Here is a 22,831-nt window from a genome sequence, read left to right on the forward strand (position 1 = left end):
TTACTATATTTTGGGATGTCACAGTTTCAAATTAATCTTGGTCCGTAACTCAACATTTTATCAAATTCATAATAAAAGGTTATATAAATTTAATTTGTTTATATTTATTATATCCACAACTTCACTCAAGAAAACTCTATAGTTAATATATAATCTAGCCTCAATTTATCAATAACAATATTTAATCAAAAACATTTAAACAATCATTTATCAAACTAAATCCAACAACACTCATCTTCAAACATTTAAACAAATTTTCAATCAACCACGACACTTGCATAAAAACCAAAATTTAGAAACTAAGTCATTTTCACATTTATGTCAAATATTCCACAATTCTATCAAAATCATCAATCTTTTAATTAGAGATAACTACTTTTCTCAACTAACTCCAATAAAATTTAATAATAAGAAAACTAAGAAGATAAAATGTATAGAAAAATAGAAATTTTGAAGTAGACGAAGACATTTGAAATTTTAGTGAAAAGTGGAGGATGAAAAAGAGAGTAATGGAATAGGGGAGAAGAAAGAGGAATAAGGTAGATTTGTCTTCTACCTTTTTTTATTTACGTATCTGTGTAGTTTATTTTTCTTCATAATCTCTCCTCAATTTCACTTCAATCTTGATATCATTCTTCTACTTCCTTCCAAGATAAAAAACAAATATAAAATATGATATTTCTTTTTTACAGTTACTATTAACTAGATAATTTCAAACTAAAGATTGTTCTTTTAACCATTTTTATTTAAAATTATTTTTTGGTTGCATAAGTTGAGATTATTGATTAATCAACATTAATCAAGGTTTTCTTCTCAATCATGGTAGATAATACTATATTCTTGTCTATATTTACTTATAGTATTTTTTAAAAAAAATTATGTTGATAGAAGTTATGTTTCCGATGACATTATTGAAATCAGTTTTCTTTCAACGGATGTTATAAATATTTCTTAATAGACATTAGTTAAGGTTTTCTTCTAGATATATTTTAGTCTACGCGTGTAAGTATAATTTTCTTTATCAATATTATTTCTTTGTTCAAAATTCGTTAGCATTTAATTTTTTCAATATCGATTGAGAAAGCTCTTAGCCAACATTCAATAGTATTGGTTTTAGTCAATGTCACTTGTGAAAAGTTGGCTATAAAAAATCATCAACCCAGAAGTAAAATAATAACTTTAACCAATGTAAATAAAAATAATCAAAATAATTGTGCCGACATGAGCTAAAAATAACAACAACAGATGTGAACAGAGAAAAGCCTCCCATCAAACCAAAGGCATCAATGTTTTTGAATTATTAAATATAGTTTTATTAAAATAAATTCGGTTCAATACTCTTTTTTTTTCTTAAATTGATTTTTGTAAAATTTAATCACTCTATATTTAAAAATCTCAATTTTGTTTCAATATACCTTTTAGAAAAATAATCAATCTACTCCTACGTTTGAGGAAGTGAGAATGCGGCACCACTATTTCTCCGATCATGTTGAAGTTCAGATTGTCGTTCACGTGTCTTCTCTATCCAAGAGAATGATTGAACCACCATGTCTGTGTCTCTCAAACCCATCATCACCTTCTTTATCACAATCTTCAGAAAATGAGACTTTATAAGTGAGATGCGTCGCTTCAAAGAGAAACCAAAAGTGCTGTTCTTAAACCAGTCAAAGGTCACTTCTTTCTGATTGTCTCTTCTTCGTGTCATCCATTACTTATTCGAGTAAAGATTCATGGCCATGTGTTGGAGAAAATACCTATTTAATCCAAAACATGATTTTTATTTACCATATTGAACACTTTCACAAATCCATTTGATTCACCCTTCCACAAAAGTACACCATGCACCTAGATAGCTATGACTGATAGGACACTGGAAATGGAACTAATACGAAATTACTTATTCATCACACTGTTTATTATTTTGGGTCCCATGGAAGAAGCAGGATTTCATGCCCAGAACAAGGAAATATCAAACTACAGCTCGTACAGTTCCACTTGGTGCCACTACAATGGGGCTCCTAACAGTGTGTTTTCCACCATCTTCGATCCAAACAAGATCCCCGTACGAGATATTTTCCTTCTTGTACTTGCTATACATTATCATCACGTTGTAGCTTAGCTTCTCATTTTTGTATCTGAATGATAATGTCTCAGGTGACACTGTCAGCATAGAACCCTTAGGTTCTGTCACCTTGGCTCTGTATGTGGCAGCACCATCTCCAACATTGGTCACTGTCCTCTTAAATTTGTGGACGACTGACCTTGTTTTGTTGCTGTAGAGAGCTATGAATGAAGGGTAGTTAAGATCAAACGATGGTTTAGAACAATTATAGGAACCTGATCTTGTAATGGTTAAGATCTGTTTTTGTGTGTAATTCAAAGCACAAAGGAGATTAACGTAGTCCTGTGGGGTGGCATCATATATCAAACCTGGATCAAGTGCTTTGTTAGGGTCAATTTGACCTGCTCCCATGGCAAGAGGGGAAGCATATTTTGAAGGATAGCCATAGTCTCTAATTGGATTTTGTGTATTATCTAGATGGCTAGCTGTGGTTACTAGTGCAGACCTTATAGCAGCTGCACTCCATTCAGGGTGTGAAGCTTTCAAAAGAGCAGCAACACCAGAAGCATGAGGGCAGGCCATGGATGTTCCAGACATGAAATTGTAGTCACTGGGTAAGAACACATTGTCACCAATTGCAGCTACAGATATATCAGGAGGGTAAGCAGCAAGGATACTAGAGCCAGGTGCCATTATGTCAGGCTTCAAGACCCCAGGGTAGCTAGGTGAAGGACCTCTTGAAGAGTAATCAGCAAGAGCTGGTGCTGGCTTTATTCCAACAAATGTTTGCTGAAATTTGATACTGGCTGTTGGATTCTTATGGCTTTTTGCATATTTGATCACAGATGGTGCGTCCTTTGCACTGATTACAATACTTGGAGAGCTGGCAAGTTCTTCATTTACTAATGGTTGATCAGAGATAAATACTGCCCCTAACAAACTGGCTTCTTTAACAAACCTCCTTTGTTTAATCACTAACTCCGGGTCTGACACCAAGTCACATAAAATGATCCCTTCCATGGCCACTTTGGATAACGACTTCACTGAGTTACAGGCTGATGTATTCTTATTGTAGATAAGTGAAAGATTTTCCACTAACGCATTTGCGGGAAACAAGGTCCAACCAATAATGGTTTGGCCATTTCCAAGAGTCAGAGAACCAAATGTGCGGTCTACTGTTCCGGCAGCCACAGTCAGAAGCCAGGGGGTTCCATTGTGCACAGTTCCAAGAGCAGGACCTTGGTTACCTGCAGAGGATGAAACCACCACCCCTTTTTCCATTGCTGCGAAAGAAGCTATTGCTACAGGATCTTCATAAAATGGAACACCAGTCTGCCCAATAGAGATGGAAATGACATCAACCCCATCAGCAATGGCTTGGTCCATTCCAGCCAAAACATCAGAGGCGTAAAGACCCTCTTCCCAAAGGACCTTGTACATGGCTAGCCTAGCTCTTGGTGCAATGCCTCTGGCCACCCCTTTGGCATAGCCAAAGTAAGAGGCTCCACTGACGTAGTTGCCAGCAACTGTGGAAGATGTGTGAGTTCCATGACCCACTGTATCTCTGGCTGAGTTCATAGTGATTCTAACCTTGGGTTTTGCAGCAATCACTCCTTTGTTGAAATATCTAGCTCCGATCAGTTTGAAGTTGCACATGGAAGAGTTGAAGTCTTGCCCTTCCTGACAGGTTCCTTTCCATTTACTTGGAATTTTCTTGGTCATGCCATCATCTTTGAAGCTTTCACTCTCAGGCCACACACCAGAGTCAATAACACCCACAATGACATCCTCCCCCAAGTTGGAAGCGTGCCAGAGGCCACTGGAAGAGGCTAGGGAGAGAAACTCAAAAGTGTGAGTGGTGTCTATGGTGACATTTCTGTCTGGATATGCCGCAACAAAACCACGAGAGTTCTTGAGAGCCTCTAACTCTTCTGAGGTTAGCACTGCACTAAAACCATACATGGCATGGTTGTAGGAATACACTATCTGTTTCTGTGATTGCTTGAATGAGTGACCAGGTGTTGCTGATTTTATGGACTGAACGGAGGATTCAAACCAATCATGATGCGTTGAAAAGACAGTGGGAAAAAGGGATCTGTCCATGTGTACTATGTATGTGGAAGTCTCTGCAGCACTGGCATGATGAGCCAACAGAAACCAACGAGTAATGAAGAGCATGAAAGGAAGTGGAATCACAAAGTTAGCCATTGGCTCCCTCATTGTTTATGCAACTCAATGAAAATTTCTTAGTTTGAAAAAACTGATCAGATCACGTATCATTTATAAGAAGTTTTGGTCTGTAGAATGCCAAAGATGTTGACATGTGTAATTATTACAAACTGTGGAAAATATAATTGAAAGATAATGGGACTTTATTTTTTGAATCAAAGGTGCTTTGTGATGAGAAAAAAAAGTAGACCTTACTTTTGTGTGATTGATGCAAAGTAATAAATCTCATGTAAGATTTCTTGCACCAATTAGACCCAAACCCAGATGCTTAAGTTAGAATGACAAAAAAATATTCATGTTAATATTTATATTTGTGAATAAAATTTGAAACACAAAATCAGTATTTATTATCAACAGATAACCAATATTTTACTACTATCAACCGATAACAAATATTTTACTATTTAATTATAAATTGGTTGAATATATGTATCATATTATCTATACCTAATGAGTATATATTATCCAAAAAAACTAATTTATTTCTTTTAAGTTAATTTTAATTAAAATTACAATTAATTTATTTCTATTTTATTAAAATTCAATTTTATTTGATATTTAATTTAATTTATATTATATTTTATATTTTTTTGTAATTTTATTATATTTATTTTAAAAATTTATAAAAATATCTTTTTAAAATATTCACATGCATCTATAATTAATAACGTGTATATGATATTGTAGCAGGAACATAAAGCAGGAAAAATGTTGTTTCCAACATTAAATTAATCACAATTGGCAGCTAACTTCTTTATATCAGCTTTTTTTGATGACGAGATAAGTGAATTGAAAGAAATAAAGAAAAAAGTGTAGACCTTATCCTACAGTGAAAGAGAGAAATAAAAGGATTATAACAAAAGTATATGAATGTGATGATGATGATGATTAAATTAAAATAAATATCTTGGTGGAGAATACCTAAATAACTTAATCTAAGCAGATTAGTTCATCATTTAAAGTAGTTTCAAAGTGTACAAGTGAATGACGCACCCTCCACTTCCTGAAATACTTGAACCAGATTATCTTTTTACATTTTATGTTTTGCTTCCTCTTCCTACGGATGAATCACTGATTCCAATTTCTCCAAAAGAATATCAGTCATAAATTTACTCTAACATACAAGAGAAACTAAATAAAGATACGGTTTGAATTAGTTTTCAACATGTACATGTGACATTGGGTGTAGGTTTAGTTAGTGTACTACATCATTCCTTTCTCTGTCATTAACACCAATTCAATGAAAAATATCAAATTTACTGTTCTTTTCTAAACATTGTAAAATTATTTGAAAAAATAAAGGGGACAAAACAGACTTTAACCAATAAACTTTTATATTTAATGATAATAAAAATACTTTATAAAGAAATTAAAATTTTATGTAAACAGAACATTTAAAAAACAACAATTTAAAGTGAAATCAACTACATTGTAAAATTTCCTTATCAAAAATAAAAACAAATCAAGGAATGATATTTAGACAGATTAGATTCATAACAAAAGAGTGCATTTCATCTGATTCCTCAAATAAATGCCAACCATTTAATATCTCTAAAAAATTCAGTTGAATATGAAAATCAATGTTTGGCAGCAAGTCACTTCAATCTCCTACATTTTACAGATTGCTCAACTACAAAACCATGCATCATTTTACTACAACCTTTTTGCAGCTAACAACAGTTATTAACAAAGCTTGTCATTTAATCATCCTCGATGTTGAGATCTACAAGCTGGCACGATGATCATCAGATATGGTCTCTTCAGAAGAAGTGTCACTATCAACAATGATCAAGTCATCTGGTTTCTGGACACGAGATTCCAGAGACTTGTTCATCTTCACCACCCCATATTTTCTCCTTGAATAGGTTGAATAGTAAGAACCATTTGGCATGTGTGGCTCACTTGCCCTCAGACCATTGAACCAATTTTGAGGTACAAAGCATGACTTGCTGGTATTAAAGCAATGATCTGAAGTTCCTGGCATGTCTGGGTGAGAACTCAAGGAACCCACTGCAGACATATTTGGCATGATTGGAGGAGTGTTAACAGCTTCTCTGAGCCAGTGGGGCAAATTATTTGTCGCAGCCAAACAATTGAAGGGATAGTCATTCGAGTAAGAGTTCTGCCTGCAAATGCTCAAACTTCCAGGAGAGTGGAAAAATCCTAGTTCATACTTGTCTCTGTTGTTGTAATTGGTCTTTCTGGAATGAGTAGTTGGCCTATGAGTGTGCGCAGTGGTGTTGCTTTGAAAGTTATATCTGGTAATAGGTCTCTTCAAATGGTTACTCTCCCAGAAACTTTGTTTAGGATCCAAGTGGCAAAAGTTTCCTTGCAATGATGCCACAGCTGCTGCCCTTTCTGCTGCTGGATACATGAACTGTGAAACATCAATATCGTTCAAAAGTTTTAATTGTTCAGCCTCCCACCTCTCAGCAAGGTCCCCTGCCACCCTTGATGGTGAAAACCGCAATCTAGGATCCCTTAACATGGCATCCCAATTGCCCCTACCATGTCTCCTAACACCAATCCAAAGAAAATCCAACTCCTCTTCAGACCACATGATAGGGTGTGGCTTCAAGTATTCTTGAAATTTTCCTCTTTCATTTAAAGCTCTTGTTCTGTGTACAATGTTGTCAAGTACTACCTGGTTCCTGGGATGCGATAGTTTCCGGTTTGGTGATGAAGACCGACATAGTCCATCTTGGACAATATCTATAGTTTCAGTGGTTGAATTTGACAAAGATAAAACTGACATACTATTAACAGAATCACTGACCCTAGCCTTGAGCTCCATAGGTAAAGACAAGCCCAAAGAAAGAGAAATCATAGGCATCGATTTTTGTTTACTGGTTTTTGTTTGTTGAACCCTCATTCTTTCTTCAGTCATCATTAACTGAGCTTGAGTACTACTTGAGCAAACACCGGCTGTAGTCTTTCCTTCTGAAATCAGCTGGATATACAAGAGGATAAGGAGAACCAGATATCAATAATGAGGAACACTATCATCGTCTTTTAAAGGGAAGATATAACATGAACTTCATAGTTGATGTTTAAAAGAGTGAGACATGTTGCACTTGGGAAGTAAGACTAACAGTGCACAAACCATTTCTGAAGAAATCCAATTAAGGAAGTCTTAGTACACATATTTCCAACCAGGATAAATTAAAACATTTATATTTCCAATTGGGACAAAAACAATGTTTTATCCAATCTTTTATTGGTTAACTACTTAACCATTATTTCTAGATTTTGTTAATTCTTCCTAAATACGAATATGTTTGCCAGGATTTGCACATTGTAATTTTCTTTTCTAAAATATAAAATATCACCTTTGAAGTTATAGAAATGCATTGGCATCCTATTATACCTGTGTATTTCTAGCATTTAAAAGGTCCAGTTCAGAAACTTTATCTTCAGCAATGGCAGAACTACTGCATGCAGATTCCAATTTGGAGGCAGGAGCTCTCATCCTCAAATGAAAGGGATGCTTCTCAGCACCCATGTTTAAATCAACAATGTGCTCTTCTGTATCACAAGAAAATTTATATGAAGAGTAAATTCTTTAAACAAAATGAAAAAAAGGCATGATGAAGCTTCGAAGCAATATATAAATCAATAAAAACTTCACAATTACAGAAAAAATATTTAGATTGATATTTCAATGTTTGAGGCTAAGGGGAAAATCTTACCCGCAGAGTTATTAGGCAGGTCAAACTGAGGTTGGTATTCAGCAATTTTCATCATTTCATTGCCCAAACCATGTTCATTGGCCTCACGCAACAAGGTTTCGGACTTTTGTAGTTCCTGATTAGTGCCTGCGGCTGCAGGATAGGGATCTTCAGAATCAACTTTGACAGAGACTACCTGGCAATCCTTATTAAGACGTTGGTCTTCCGTGTGAATCAGACAACTGTGGCTCAGCTCTCCTGTTCTGTCTGTATGAGGGGCCTTTTTTCCGGAGTCTTCCCCATGACCAAGTTTCTTTCTCATGTCTGTCATACTGTTAGAATGAAAGCACTGAATACAATTCTCCCCCGCAGCAATGGTTTTCTATTGGATTTATAATATTAAAAAAAAATGCAGAGGTGAGATTTATGAAAATATACCATGTTTCAGAAACAACTCCAGGGGAACAAGGAGAATCACTACTTTTGACCTGTCATAAAATTATGAGCTACTGTTATTCACGAGATCTGTGACTAACTGATTGATGATCAACATCAAAATTTGTCACAAAGTCAATCCCTCTATCAAACTGAGTAGTTTTCATGATCAAGATGTCCAATAGCTCTGTCTAATGTATAGAGTACCGTTTTGAGTCTGTTTACTCCCATGTCTTTAAGCTATTATCTGTTGACTTTGTCACTACATCTCCAGAAAAGGATTAGAAGAGGAGACAAAACCCTGTATCTAAGTTGGATAAAGAATTTTAAACCTACTAAAAGCTTTGTATGATTAATTGTTCTTTTGGTCTCTCTTATTTGAATTGTACGTGACTTTGATCCTCTAAGTTTTTGAGTCAATTAAGTCCCAATGTTTTCAAAATTCAGCAAATTTGGTTCCTTCCTTTTCTATCTAAAGCTTTTAAATTCTCACGCAATCTTCAAAAAATTGAATTGATTATATAGTTTCAAAAATTAATCTGCTCAAAACTAAGTAACCAAAATATAAAAACTTCCCTCTTCAACCCTGATCTTTGTAGGAAATTCTTCAACTTTTTACTGTTAAAATTTTAAAATTATTTCGTAGTCGTAACTCATCATAAACCTCAAATATCTGTATAGAAAATAAAAAGTTTAAGGTTTTAGGGAAAAAAGTTGGTAGGGGGGCCAAAATTAGGTAAGACCAAAATAACACTAAAAAAATAAAGGAACAAAAAGTACAATTAAATTAACTTTTAAAGTTAACCTAACTGCAGAACAGACTGTAAAATTAGTGATGGATAAATACTAAGTCAGATTACAAGATGATTTTAGTCATGATCTAAAAAAAAGTATACAGAAATATACCAATCCATGGATAACAACTACTTGCAGTTGCACTAAAAGACCAATGATGTTTCAATAGAAGTATAAAAGTTTGTTGACAACATGAGGTTCTCCACACTCAAAATTGTAGTTCCATAATATACACTAGTCCAAGAATAATAGCAAAGCTAAAATCCCTTTATCCAAGTGAATGAAGTAATTTATAAATCATCAAATCATTCACTGCATTCACATATAAAGATCATCAGCAAAGGAGACAAATGATAATCCTAAAATTAGCGATAAATATTGATACAAAACTTAAGAAGCTTCTACAAATTAAAATCATCACCTAAAGTAATTATCATATAACTTCATGAATAAATCAAAATTTCAAGTAAAAAACCATAAGGTTTAAGAGAATCACCAGGAAGCCATACTTTTTCTTGAGTTTGACAAAGCTCCCCTCTTTCTGTAAGCTCAGCAGATTGATTAAGGTCTGTCAGGAAAGACATAGAGCAACTTCTACAAGATTTTTTGTATTGAGTTTCACTCAATGTCTTCCCTTTTTCTGAAAGCTCCACTGATTGATTAAGGTCAGGTACATTATCTACAGGACATTCCTCGCTAGATGATTCATCACTAGAACATAGATTGCCATTTGCAAGCATACTCCACTTGGTTAACACTGAAATGTTTTCCTTCGTGTGCAATAAGCTGTTTTGCTTGTCATTTCCATCCAACCACTTTTTTCTTTTGTAACATCGACTGAAGGTTATTAGAGGACTGGTCAAGTTGGCCCGAATAACCCTATCTACAGATGGGTTTCCAATATTACCTTTGGGGCGACAACCAGTAGGATCATCCATTGAAATATTAGAAACAGTAGATGTATTGACTTGCGCAGAACTGATATCCCTTGTGATCAATGTTTCTGAGTTGACTAAATTAAAATCATTGACAGCACCCAATTCAACTGGCAGGGAAATTTTATTAGAACAGTTGTCACATCCATTACAAGAGCTTTCACCGGTACAGGAATTTCTCTGAGTATTGCAATCATTATCTGAAGTCTTCTCTACTATGGGCAACTCACCATCATCATTCTTGATGTTATCCTCACAGGGATCCTCTGTTGAAAATGATTCATGGGCAGTAGCCATTGTTTCTGTTGTATCATTGTTTCCAAGCACTTCTGTTTTAGGATCACCAGTGTTTTGAAGCAGAGGCAATGATGAATAATCCAGCTGTTTGAAACACGGCATTTTCCCACCACTAGTATCCTACAAAATATATAGATGAGTAAGCATGTCAGATGCGATCACAAAAGCTCTCCATGTAATTGGCAGTTAAGTGTTATTCCAGTATATAGCCTGTTTTGCTCCCAAAATTAATTTACTTGCTCTGTAATTGATAATTATAAGAAAGGTGGATGTTATTGTAATGCATCACATCACCAGGGAAACTCCACACGAGTGTTCTTTACTTGATATTTCCATTGTTCTTTAAAAGGAAAAAGGAAAAAACTGAACTTTAATAGCCATGATATCCCAGCATCGAAAGAACTTTCTCAACAAAAAATCACCTTCCTCTCCTGTAAATATAACAAAATAGTAAACTATTGGTTGTTTAAATTTGTTACTCGGTTATCAGCTTTCTGGATTCCTCCCCTCACATCCCAAAATTGCAGTAGGCCTTCTTGCTTTCATGTTTTGTACAGTATAAAACAGATTTATGAGTATTTCAAAATTTGGTTATATCTATGAGTATCTCAGAAGTTCTATAGGGAACAAGCCTAGCATTGAGTAAATTGTGAATGATGATTTTTAGATAAATTTTGACTTAGTCTAATTTTTGCTTTTATATATTTGGGTTAAATATATTTTTCGTCCCTTAACTTTTGAAAGTTAGAATTAGTCCATCTTCAAAACTTTGGACCAATTTAGTCCCCCATTTTTAGAACTACGTGAATTTAATCTTTTTAACCAAGTTTTGTTAAATTTATTTCATGTTTCAAATGCGTTTCTCAAGTAACATTGAAGCGGAAATGTGTAAACAAATCAAATTATGAAAAGCGTTTGAAACATGAAATAAACCCAACAAAATTCAGTTAAAAAGCCTAAATCCACTCATTTCTAAAGTTGAAGGACTAAATTGGGCCAAAATTTTAAAAAGGGGCTATTTCCAATTTTCACTAAAAGTTATAAGACCAAAAACATATTTAATCCTATATATTTTGACTTAACCTATTGGTTGTTTTACCAGGTCAAAGTCAAAAATCCTTTGTTATTATAGAGCATTACCTTCTTGATTCTCTCACCAACTTGTTTTCTTCTTCTCTTCCTCCAAATTCACAGTAATATGGGGAAAATATATTACATTTTTGTCACTTGGCGGTGCATCTTACAAGAGCGTATTCAAACCTACCTCAAAGATTTTCACATTACTAAAAATAACACTACAAGGAAAATAAATCAGTAGGGGCCTTGTTTACATAAAATTTTCCATAAACACTAGTAGGAAAGGAGATAGAAAGAGGTGTAATGAATTAAGCTTCTCCCAAAAGATAACATCAAATTATACATTGGAAAACTTAAACAAAAAGAGGTTCAATAAAAATTATGCGCATAAGTTGATTTAGCTTATGAGAGAAGTTCAATTTATTTTACCTTTTTCTTTCATAAGTGTTTATAGAGAAGTTTATCCAAAAAGGTCTGAAGTTATTGTTTTCACATGCCTCTAACTACATCTTTTCTCTAATCACAAAAACAATCTCAAGAAGGTAATTTCTTACTATAAAATTAAAAATTATCCATTCCAATTTCTTTATACTTCTGTAGATTTATACTCCTGCCAATATACATCAATGCATTTAAAAATATTTCGTATCAAGGCCCTCACAATGCTACCTTCACCTGTTAGACATGAGAGTTTACATAAAGTACACGAGCCCCAGCAATATAATGTCATAGTTTTTCTCTCTGGCAATTCACTGCCAATATACACCAATGCACTTAAATCCAGTATTTTGTAACAATGAAAACCCTTTTCATTTGAGAGAAATACATTAATGAACCTTGCCACTGGCTAGTAGTTTATGCCAAGGCCTACAAGAGTCTTGTTAAATCTTGTTAGATATGGAATTGCAGAAAGAGAGAAAGAGAGAGATAGAAGTTTGATGCTCCATGAACATATCAACAAAACCAGAAGTTGGTTTTAAGAATCTCACCGTCTTTTCTTCATGCTTTTCTGATGTTTTCTCCACAGTTTGGTTGTCATTATGGGCATCTTCACACACTGAATGTTGGTTACAATTCCCATGGACAAAATTACTAGTTAGAGATTGACGCCTTCTTTTATAAGTTAGAAAGACTTTGTTCCCAAACATTTAAACTTCTTTGGATAAGAACTCCTTAACTACTGGATGCTAGGCTTGGAGCACTGAAGAAGACAAATTACAACACGGGTCACCAATAAAGTCCATTCCACTTAAGAGTCAAGCATTCACCACTGATGTGTAGAATATTATGAATATAGAGAAATAAATGATAAATTGAATGCATCTTACAAATCACAGGACACATCTCTCAAATATTGGATTCGGATAGAATATATCTTCAATCTACAAAAGCAGTTTAACTCCTGATTTTAACCTGCACATTAGTTAAAAAGCCCTTAAGGAGTTGCAATTCACATAAACTAATATGAACGAAGGAAAGAAGGGTAAGCAAGTTTCACCACAGGCATTTGAAATATCAATACAATATTGTGATGATTGAAAATCTTAAAATGCTTTAGTGCCATGAAATTTTCATTTATAATATATATGCAAAAGCAAAATGGAAACTAGTCCTTTTTTATAATTTATACAAAAGGACCAGCCAGCTAAGCACGAGACATCTTTGTTGCAAAGAAAAAGTGGCAAGCTCAATAAGCTGAAGTAAAAATGTTCATCTTTCTTCTACAGAGAAATTCAAGGAACCTCTTAATGTGCCACGATATTAATTAATAAACCACAAGAGCCCATGATTTTCTCAGTTTTTTTTTTTTTTTCATGAACAACCACATTCTGAAAGAACCTTTGCCAACGGTAGCAACAACTAGACCAATAAGGTCCTTTATGAGGGTATCTAACACAAAATTCCACATAGAAGCAATCCCTACACGGAGAAACTTCTATAGTTGCATCTTTAAACAAGAATACTTTTCTTCGATGACCATACTTCCCTATTCCCATCGACATTGAAGACTTCATTAACCACGTGAACCCACAGAAAAACACTTCACTAACCTGACCTCCAACAAGTCACCACCATCCACACTCCATCATTTTCAGAGCACAAGAATGAAAACGCTCCTTTTAACACAGTTTGTAAGCAAAAAACGAGATAAAATCTAAACACCCCATAAAAACAAAAAGAAAGAAACTTTGCTTATAACCTGAAGCTTCACATACTTCAAACACAAACCCCACTATTCTTTTTTCTTTAGACACAAAAAAAGGAATAGATTCCTTGCAGCAAAACCTAACGAGAGAATGGGTCCATTCACACTAAAGAATCACCAGTTTACATTTACTATTCAGCCATTGTCCACAGCACCCAGATGAATTTGTGAAATTTCAAGCCATGCAGTACGCAAAAAGAATCAAACTTTGGCAAGCAGTCAAGCAAAAAAGAAAAGGAAATGATAAAAAACTTATGGAGAAGTGCAAAAAATAAAAAAGCAGAAACAGCTTACAAAAGAGAAAGCAGAGACAAGCGAGCGGAACAATAATACACCAAAGTTGAAAGCTCTTCCTGTTGTCAGCATCTGTCTCTACTCTATAGTACTTTGAGAAACTTAACAAGAGGTAAGATCAGTCCTTGTACAATGTATTTGGGTATGTTTTTCATTTTCCTTGTTCGCGTTTTTCATTAATAAATAATATTTTTAATTATTAATAAGCAACATCAGAGCCACACTCACTCACTGACAAAAACCTTTGCTTTTTGCTTGCGTTTTCACGCCAACAATGACACGTCGCTTCCATGAGGTTATGTCATAGGCCCAGAATCGAGAAAGGCCCATCTTTTAACCTGATTTTGGCGATTTCTTTTTGCACCTCCATACGTTTCCCGCTAAATACGAAAATTCTCAGTTTCTTCTGCAGGTTTAAATTTTTTCAGATTTTTGTAATCTAAAAACTTTCCCATTATTCCACTTAGAAGTAAAACATGTCTTTAATAAAACAATTAGCTTTTAGCTATCAAAGATTAATAATATAAAATCTAAAATTATTTGTCACAATATATATATATATATAGAGAGAGACAGACAGACGGAACTACATAATAATTTGTAGAAGCAATTTTGGACTATTCAATCAATAAATTTAAAAAACAACAAATGTTAATATATATATATATATATATATATATATATTACATTTAATTACTTTTTTAGTATTTCAAATTTAGGGTAAGTGCAGTTCAGTGTGTATTTTCTATTATAAAAAAACATTTAATTTCAAAGCGATAAAAAAATCATTTGAAAATTAAAGTGATTTAAATTTTAGTTTCTGAAGTTAAAAGTCATTTTCTGCTTGCTTGTTAGGAGTCACAGTCTTCAAAGTTCTCTGTATTTGTTCATATTTTCAGGCGAATAAAACACCAGTTTTTTTTAATACATATTAAAAATAATATGGAACATATCATTTATTAAATAATTTTACTAAAATAATCATACTTTTTAACATACAATTTTTTTCAATAAACACGAACATTTATCAGTACACATTCAGGGATAAACTAGATGTTTCATTAAAATTTAAGAAGCTAATCTAATTTTTTTTTAGGCTAAAGTTGTGGTTATTTTTTAAGTTTGAATCATAAAAGGGTTTTATTTTTAATCTGAAAAAATAAAACAAATTCAAAATGTTGAAAAAAGTGGTTAATAAATAGTATGCGAAAGAGAAAGGAAATGATAGTTTGACACAAACTTTTAATAATATTGTAGTTAATAATTTAATTTATATGTTAATTTAATATTTTATTATTAAAAACTTATGACAAATGAATGTATTTTTCAAATAGCTATTATTTCCAAAGCGAAAAAAACATGCTACATGTTGGGGGACACCGTCCCTGCATGCTCAACGACAACTATGCGGTGGTGACGCGCCGTGTAATCATCCCTCATTCCATGACAGTCAGTTATGTTAACGCGGCATGCGAGAAGACGTGCTCTCTAACCGTTCCACGTGGCAGCCACTTCGGATTTTGTCATGCTTTCCCCTCCCCAGAAAATTCAAAAAACTAATAAAAAGAAAAAAAGGAAAAAGTGAAAAGTGTAAGAATCTGAACCTTTATTCCTTCCTTCGCATAACCATAAAGCGTAACGAACCCTTCGTTCGATCTTAGAAGTTCTCCGTTCTCCTCTCTCCATTCCGATGGCGAAGGAGAACGTTCTCCACCGCGCGACCTCTTCCTCCAGTGACATATCAGTCTGTTTGGACACTGACGCCACTTCCGCTCCCGCCTCCGCCGGTAACCTTTCCTCCTTCATCTTTCCCTCGATTTTACGAGATCGCTTCCATGCAATTAGGATTGTGGAATAACGGTAGTGAAAAACAACAACACAGACAATTCATGCGGTTACGTGTGTTGCTTCTTCTTTGGATTGTTCTTACGCAGGGCCTGTTCACAGGAATCCATCCTATGCGGAACGGAGCACTCCTGCGCCTACACCTGCACCTGCACCGGTGAACGGTGATAATGATCTTACGAGAGTTAGGAGCAAGGGAAGCAGTGCAGTGGCGCTTGCTAAGTTCCTTGACGCGAAAGTACCCTTCAGGGAAAAGGTTTTACCAGAATCACTGTGTTCTTCTATAATTATTCTTCGAATTTTATGCAATTGAAGGCTCGTATGTAGCAATGTTTTTCTGTTTGGAAGGTGGACTTATATAGCAGGGCAGGATCTGAAGTGTAATTTTATGCTGTGACTTGTTTCTCAGTTGGAATTTTGTTGTTGGGAAGATAGATTTATGCATCAATTAAATCGGAGGATAATAGTGGCTTGCTGAACTGTAGTTTTTGTGTTGAATGGGATTTCAATTGTGCATGTCCCCGCATATACCTAGATACATTATAGGTTGCCGAGTATCCTAACAATCATTCTGTATTGGTCACGTTCCCGCATATACTTCAAATTATTTCTATGACTTTAAAATATTTAACTTAACGCTTTTAAATTCTCTGCATGTTTTTTTAATTCTTGAAAACTGTTTGCAAATGTGCTAGGTGCAATGGATAAAACGGGCTTCCGTACTTAAGGCTGATGGTACAGTTGAAATTAAAGTTCCAGGAGTAGGAAATAGTATTCATGAGCATCATGTTAAATGTGATGAACCTCATGATGAATTTTGGGATGCAATACACAATCAGGATATTCGATCTATCAAGCCACTTCAAATTGTAATGCTTATAGTGGGCACACGGGGAGATGTCCAGCCATTTATTGCCATGGGAAAGCGTCTACAGGTTTTTTGCTTTCCTGGTTTCTGAAGTATTAGTTTTACACAATGATCATGTACTGCAAGAATGTGTTGTATATTGTCACGTTGTGTTTATGGAAGTAATTAGGGTTCAAAAGGTTTAATTTTACTCTGGAAACATTTAATAGTAATGGAAATAGGTTATTAGTTCTTTGTTCTGAAATTAAGCTTTTAATGCCCTTATGAAATATTTTTGCACCAAGCAAAAGTTTTCTAATTTAATAATTTTAATGCCAAGATCCTGCTCTGGCTTGCTTAATTGCTTTTAAAAGTCTGGGAACATAACTGATATCCTCCTCGTAACTTGTGGTTCAGGTTTTCTGTGCAAGTGAGCTTACTGTACAACATTTATTTTCTAAAGCATTTTCATTCTCTCCTCCTTTAAAAGCGTAGTTGTTTTAAACTTAACTACTTAAGTCAATTTTAATCGTATGTAATGCAACCTAGTTGAGGCTGTGTCTTTTGCAGGAAGATGGCCACAGAGTTAGACTAGCTACTCATAAGAACTTCGAGGATTTTGTCTTGAATGCAGGCTTGGAGTTTTACCCTTTGGGTGGAGATCCTAAAGTTCTTGCCGGTTGTAAGTGTTTCTTGTCTTAATCCAAAGCAATATCTTTCTAGATCCAACTTGCTTTAATTATTTAAAATTGAGTAATAACATCACCGGGTAATGACTGCTCATACTAACTTTTACTACTAACTTGTCCATAGCCATCATTTGTAGTTTTCTACTATTTATTTTCATAATCCAACACAAAAATAATTAATCAGACGAATGCAGTCCATTTTTACCAGTGGAATGGATCTCATGGCCCCCCATCTCTCCTTAACTAGAAATGTTATGCATGCTTTAGTTATTTGTCAAAAAAAGATGTACACACAAAAAAACTTTATCTAAAAAAAATGAAGAACTCTATAGCTGGAATAGAAGGTAAATCTAAAAGTTGATATAAAATCACGAGGTTTACTCCCCAAGAATCAATTATACATTTTTGGTCATATGGTGGTGAGGAAATGTTTATACCACTGTTTTCTAATATAAATATTTGTAGCCGTTTAAAGAATTGTGTTCTCTGTTCATGCTTTCAAATTATATATATACATGTTTTCTTCAGATATGGTCAAGAATAAAGGCTTTTTGCCATCAGGACCTTCAGAAATACACATACAAAGAAATCAAATCAAGGAAATTATTAATTCTTTGCTTCCTGCATGCCACAGTCGTTACCCAGACTATAATGCAACCTTTAAAGCAGAAGCGATAATTGCTAATCCTCCAGCATACGGTTAGATTTTACTTAGATTTTGTTTTCTTTCAATTTCATCGTGCTATGCCTCATAATCATTATAAATAACATTTAAGATAATGTAATTCAAATATTTTATCAAGTAATCTGAGATTGCAATGTAACGAAAAGTTCAACCACAAACTGTGTCTCATAAAATTTATGGATTTTTATCCTCTGAAGTGCTTGGTAAATACAGCGTAGTAATCTCAAAGTTCATTATAACTGCGACTGTATTTTATCTGTTAGTCCATCAATGGTTACTAATTCAACACTTCATAGATTGAAAGTACACAACATAATCTAGAGTTTAAATTATATTTCTCATCAGAAATGAAGAAGCAATGAGAAAGATAAAATGAGAAAAAGATTAGAGAGAAATCTGGGAAACATTTGTTCTGAAACTATAAACTGCAAGTCTAAATCATACGGATTCTGTTACATTTACTGTAACTGGTTAATTGATAAGGATAGTTAGACTTGCAAATTCTAATTTTGGTAGACCCAGGGAAAAAATATCTACAGAAAAATTGCTGGAAATTTTTGTATTATGGTTTGGCAGCTTGTTAATATTGATGAAGACCTTTCAGGAAATCTTCGTACAGTGGCTTTTTTCAGTTGGGTTGGTTTTCCACATCAGGGTCTCTGTGACCCGAAGAGCAAGGTTTCTAGAGCTTTATGCTGATTAAGTAAGTGGGCAAAGTCAAAGGCATAGGCAGCAAGATTGTATTGGCAGCAGCAGCTTTCATGTTTTATTGATTCGTTCTTATTTGATGGGTAAACAGCTAGATTAGATATGGTTTTTAGGATTACTTCATTTCATTATGAGAGTGAAAAGGGTATACTATTAGTTTAGCAAAGCAATGAAAAAAAAATTTATGGGAGACTTTTAGTGGCTGTGAAAAGTAACTCATGACAGAAAGAGAGGGAAGAAATCCTAGTTTTCTCAAGCTGACATGCATGATGAAAGACATTGTAGACTAAACAAGAAATTCCTCCTTTTTATTACGAAGTCCCAAAGATGGAAACTACTAATAGGCTATTAGCAAGTAGAAATAAAGTTCACTGGCAGAGGAATATAAATTACTACGCCTCTAGAAAGTTATCTGATATTATTCACACCCGTTTGTATTACTAAAAAATATTGTATGTTATTTTAATGCATATGAACTTATGCAGGGCATACACATGTTGCTGAATATCTAAAAGTTCCACTTCACGTATTCTTCACAATGCCATGGACGTAAGTCTTGTTTCATAACACAGGCTAATCCTACATTTAATTTTACATGTCTATAGTGATTTATGTCCTGTGTTTATCAAGCATTTGCTTAGGATCTAAAATTGTTCTCAGTAGTCATAAAGAACAGGTAAGCAGATAGATTAGAGGATACTTTTGCACTTTGATTATGCATGACAATGTTTTACAACATTTCCAGGCCTACTAGTGAATTCCCTCATCCTCTTTCCCGTGTTAAGCAACCAATTGGCTACAGAGTGAGTTCTACTCTGGTCTGTTAATCGTTAATCTAAAATTAGCCAATATATTAATATCCCGTGGGATTCTAATTTATCGTTTTGTTTGGTATTTCAACTATCAGCTGTCATATCAAATAGTTGATGCTTTAATCTGGCTTGGAATACGAGACTTGATAAATGAGTTTAGGAAGAAAAAGTTGAAGCTAAAGCCTGTTACATATCTAAGTGGATCTTACACTCACCCTTTTGATGTGCCCCATGGTTATATGTGGAGCCCTCACTTAGTCCCTAAACCAAAAGGTTAGATATGTATTTATAATGTGCTCTCAGTTTTAGTCCTCACTTTTCCATTGATCTTATTATTAGATAGGGTTGTGAGAAATACTACCACATAATCATTATTTTGTGGAGGATGTCATGATAATATATTTGTCTTTTACTGATTTGCAGACTGGGGACCTAAGATTGACGTTGTTGGATTTTGTTTCCTTGACCTTGCTTCAACTTTTGACCCACCAAAATCGCTAGTAGATTGGCTTGAAGAGGGAGAAAAACCTATTTATGTTGGATTTGGTAGCCTTGTGAGTTTCTATATTGTGTTTAGGTCATCTAATTAACCTCTGATGAATCTGCAGATTACACTAAGTAAGATCTGTTAGTAGCATATATATATATATATATATCAGACTTGGTGACTCGTTCCATACTAAGGGTTATATTAAAGGTGCCTCACCTTTTGATCTCTAATTTTTCTTCGGAAGTTGCCTGTGAGAAGGGGAAGCTAAGAGATAATTTTTTCTGAGTTGTTCCTGGAAGTGCCCATAAAGCCATTTTAGTTTTAAAACTAAAATTAATGAGAAACACCTGCCTTTAATGAAATTCCGTACAATTGTAATAAAGGCTTGCTGAAGAAGTAATAATGACTTTACACTTTGAGAAAGAAATATAGAAAACGCTTGCTGAAGAAGTAAAAAATAAAGGTTCTTCTATTTCATGTATTTGTTTGCCAAAGCAGAGATATGAAACTGCGGAAAAACAACCACTATATGTATTGAGCTATAATTCTTCCTTTGATTGTATTAATCGTCAAAATAGATGTATGCCGTCTTTAAATCCTTCAAACTCTATTGTCATGTAATATTTATTGGTCTTTTAAACAGCCTTTACAAGAACCAGAGAAAATGACGAAAATTATAATCCAAGCTCTGGAAAAAACAGGACAGAGAGGTGTTATTAACAGAGGCTGGGGTGGTCTTGGATCTTGTGAGTCATGATTTCTAGTTAAAACATGACATTGGTATACTATTTAAGCTGATTTGATTGTGAAGCATGTAGTAATTTCTGTTTCTCAGTGGCAGAACGAAAGAAATCTGTGTATTTGTTGGACAACTGTCCGCATGATTGGCTGTTTCCCCGATGCACTGCTGTGGTAAATTTTCACTTAGTGGAAGTACTAATTTTTTTTATTTAAATTTGAGTTCTGCTTGAAAGTTGCAAATTTCAGATACATCACGGGGGTGCCGGAACAACTGCCGCTGGTCTTAGAGCTGAAGTAATGTATCGTGTAATGTGAATTATTGCAATTTCAATATTCCAATATTATATTCATCTCAAAATAATAAGATCTTTTCCATTCTACATCTTGCAGTGCCCAACAACCATTGTGCCATTCTTTGGGGACCAGCCATTTTGGGGAGAGCGGGTACATGCCAGAGGAGTAGGTCCTGCACCCATCCCGGTGGATGAGTTTACATTAGATAGGCTGGTCGATGCCATACACTTTATGCTGAAACCAGAGGTAATATTTAATTTGATCACAGATCAGAGCAGTTAGTATTGTGAATGTAAGCATATAGAATGTGTTCCGGTCTACCCTTGTTCACAATCCATAAATATCTCTACCATAATTTACCACGAAAAAGGATATGCTCGACATTAATGTTATGCTTGGCGATCGTTAGTAGTTTATGCTTATCAAACACCCGTTTATTTACTTTGGTGACACACCGATTTATATATTTTGTCATGGGAAGTGACATGTCTGGGAGACAAAATCATGTAAAGAAAAAGAACAATTTACCATTCCTCCCGAAATACAGTATGGAATCATACTAACAACTGGAAATGACTTAACAGCAGTAGTTTCCCCTATTTATTTCTTTAGTTAGGGAACAATGCGTGTTAGTTTGTTATACTTCCTGTCTAATGTGGTCAAGACCTTATACTTTTATACTAATGAATTATTATCTTGGAACTGTAAATAACTAGTGAACTTTAAAAAAACATTTTGAATTCTTAGATATGAACTAAATCTACATGTCTTTTAGAGTTTGAGAACCAAGTATATTGATATGAAAGTAAAGGAAGCTTGACCGTGTTTAACTGTGATCTAAACATTTTTCTTTTCTTATAATGGTGACTAGAAGAAACTTGGGACATTTTACATGTTATTCAAACCCGTCACTACTATGTTGACGCTAGTGAGAGTTTCCGTTAGTTGCTAGTAATTTGTTATTCTGGTAATAGGTCTGCGAATTCATTGCCATCCTGGAATGCTTTTCGTTTTTACTCTTGCTGATGATATATATATATCATTCTGGGCCTTATATACAGGTGAAAAGACGTGCTGTTGAACTTGCTAATTCCATGAAAAATGAAGATGGGGTGCTAGGAGCGGTTAAAGCTTTCTATAAACATTATCCGGACCAAAAATCGAGGTGTGAAGAGGCCAAGGCTTTAGCCGCCGTAACTAAACCCAAGCCCATTCATAAATATTTCTCTTTACGAGGATGTTTAGGTTGCTCTACATCTTCTGTGGATACACATCGACCATAAAAAGAGAAAAAAAAAACTACATAAAGCAAACTCGTCATGTTTCATGTTTGTCATCCAGTGTCCCCGGTGATTTCGTTGAGCTTCTGCATAAGCATTTCTGAAGGGATTCCAGTATACTCCAGTCACTGTCATCAGATGTTACCTTACATTTTTTGTTTTACTTTTAGTAAACGGTTGGTAAAGAACCAGTATTTTGTAGAATATAACCAAACATTTTCTATAAATTTAAGTACAAGGAAGTTGCAAATTTGTTGGCTTATTTTTGTGTACTGTTCTCCAAGCATTATATTCAATTAGTGACTGTCCTCACTCCCTTCTTTGTTTATTAAACTATTAGACTGACGAAATGTACATACACTAAGAGTGATAACAGAAACTTTTTAATACGTGATTATCATTTAAGATTTATTTAAAATTACAAAACTGAGTATGAGACACG

The 22,831-nt window shown here is 34.4% G+C and overlaps 3 protein-coding genes across 9 annotated transcripts; 1 reads left to right on the plus strand and 2 right to left on the minus strand.

Annotated features, from left to right (window-relative positions):
* Positions 1 to 1,363: 1,363 nt before the first annotated feature.
* On the minus strand, positions 1,364 to 4,467 carry LOC148199160 (subtilisin-like protease SBT3). The gene has a single exon (XM_088113434.1). It carries the CDS (start codon positions 4,280 to 4,282, stop codon positions 1,970 to 1,972), a length of 2,313 nt encoding a protein of 770 aa, XP_087969560.1. The 5' UTR covers positions 4,283 to 4,467; the 3' UTR covers positions 1,364 to 1,969.
* Positions 4,468 to 5,776: 1,309 nt separating this feature from the next.
* Positions 5,777 to 14,153, minus strand: LOC124833948 (uncharacterized). 6 transcript variants are annotated; one of them, XM_088113432.1, is made up of 8 exons: positions 13,999 to 14,153; positions 12,827 to 12,911; positions 12,488 to 12,699; positions 9,699 to 10,541; positions 8,398 to 8,447; positions 7,981 to 8,291; positions 7,659 to 7,813; positions 5,777 to 7,241 (listed from the first exon to the last, which is right to left on the minus strand). In XM_088113432.1, exons 3-8 carry the CDS (start codon positions 12,644 to 12,646, stop codon positions 6,015 to 6,017), a joined length of 2,745 nt encoding a protein of 914 aa, XP_087969558.1. In that variant the 5' UTR covers positions 12,647 to 12,699; positions 12,827 to 12,911; positions 13,999 to 14,153; the 3' UTR covers positions 5,777 to 6,014. The 6 variants fall into 6 exon arrangements, with proteins under 6 accessions (XP_087969558.1, XP_047164483.1, XP_087969557.1 ...); XM_047308527.2 differs by having other exon boundaries at positions 7,659 to 7,816; positions 13,999 to 14,152; XM_088113431.1 differs by lacking the exon at positions 13,999 to 14,153 and adding an exon at positions 13,831 to 13,986 and having other exon boundaries at positions 7,659 to 7,816.
* A 1,442-nt stretch (positions 14,154 to 15,595) lies between these two features.
* LOC124833949 (sterol 3-beta-glucosyltransferase UGT80A2) lies at positions 15,596 to 22,651 on the plus strand. 2 transcript variants are annotated; one of them, XM_088111550.1, is made up of 14 exons: positions 15,596 to 15,785; positions 15,933 to 16,099; positions 16,539 to 16,778; positions 17,261 to 17,372; positions 17,908 to 18,078; positions 19,258 to 19,321; positions 19,518 to 19,575; positions 19,680 to 19,857; positions 20,008 to 20,138; positions 20,718 to 20,820; positions 20,910 to 20,986; positions 21,062 to 21,121; positions 21,206 to 21,355; positions 22,171 to 22,651. In XM_088111550.1, the coding sequence occupies exons 1-14, from the start codon at positions 15,689 to 15,691 to the stop codon at positions 22,390 to 22,392; spliced, it is 1,830 nt and encodes a 609-aa protein (XP_087967676.1). In that variant the 5' UTR covers positions 15,596 to 15,688; the 3' UTR covers positions 22,393 to 22,651. The 2 variants fall into 2 exon arrangements, with proteins under 2 accessions (XP_087967676.1, XP_087967677.1); XM_088111551.1 differs by lacking the exon at positions 17,908 to 18,078.
* Positions 22,652 to 22,831: the final 180 nt, after the last annotated feature.

The sequence above is a fragment of the Vigna umbellata genome, chromosome 4, assembly GCF_029865625.1.
Source record: "Vigna umbellata cultivar VRB3 chromosome 4, Vumbellata_1.0, whole genome shotgun sequence".
NCBI lineage: Eukaryota > Viridiplantae > Streptophyta > Magnoliopsida > Fabales > Fabaceae > Vigna > Vigna umbellata.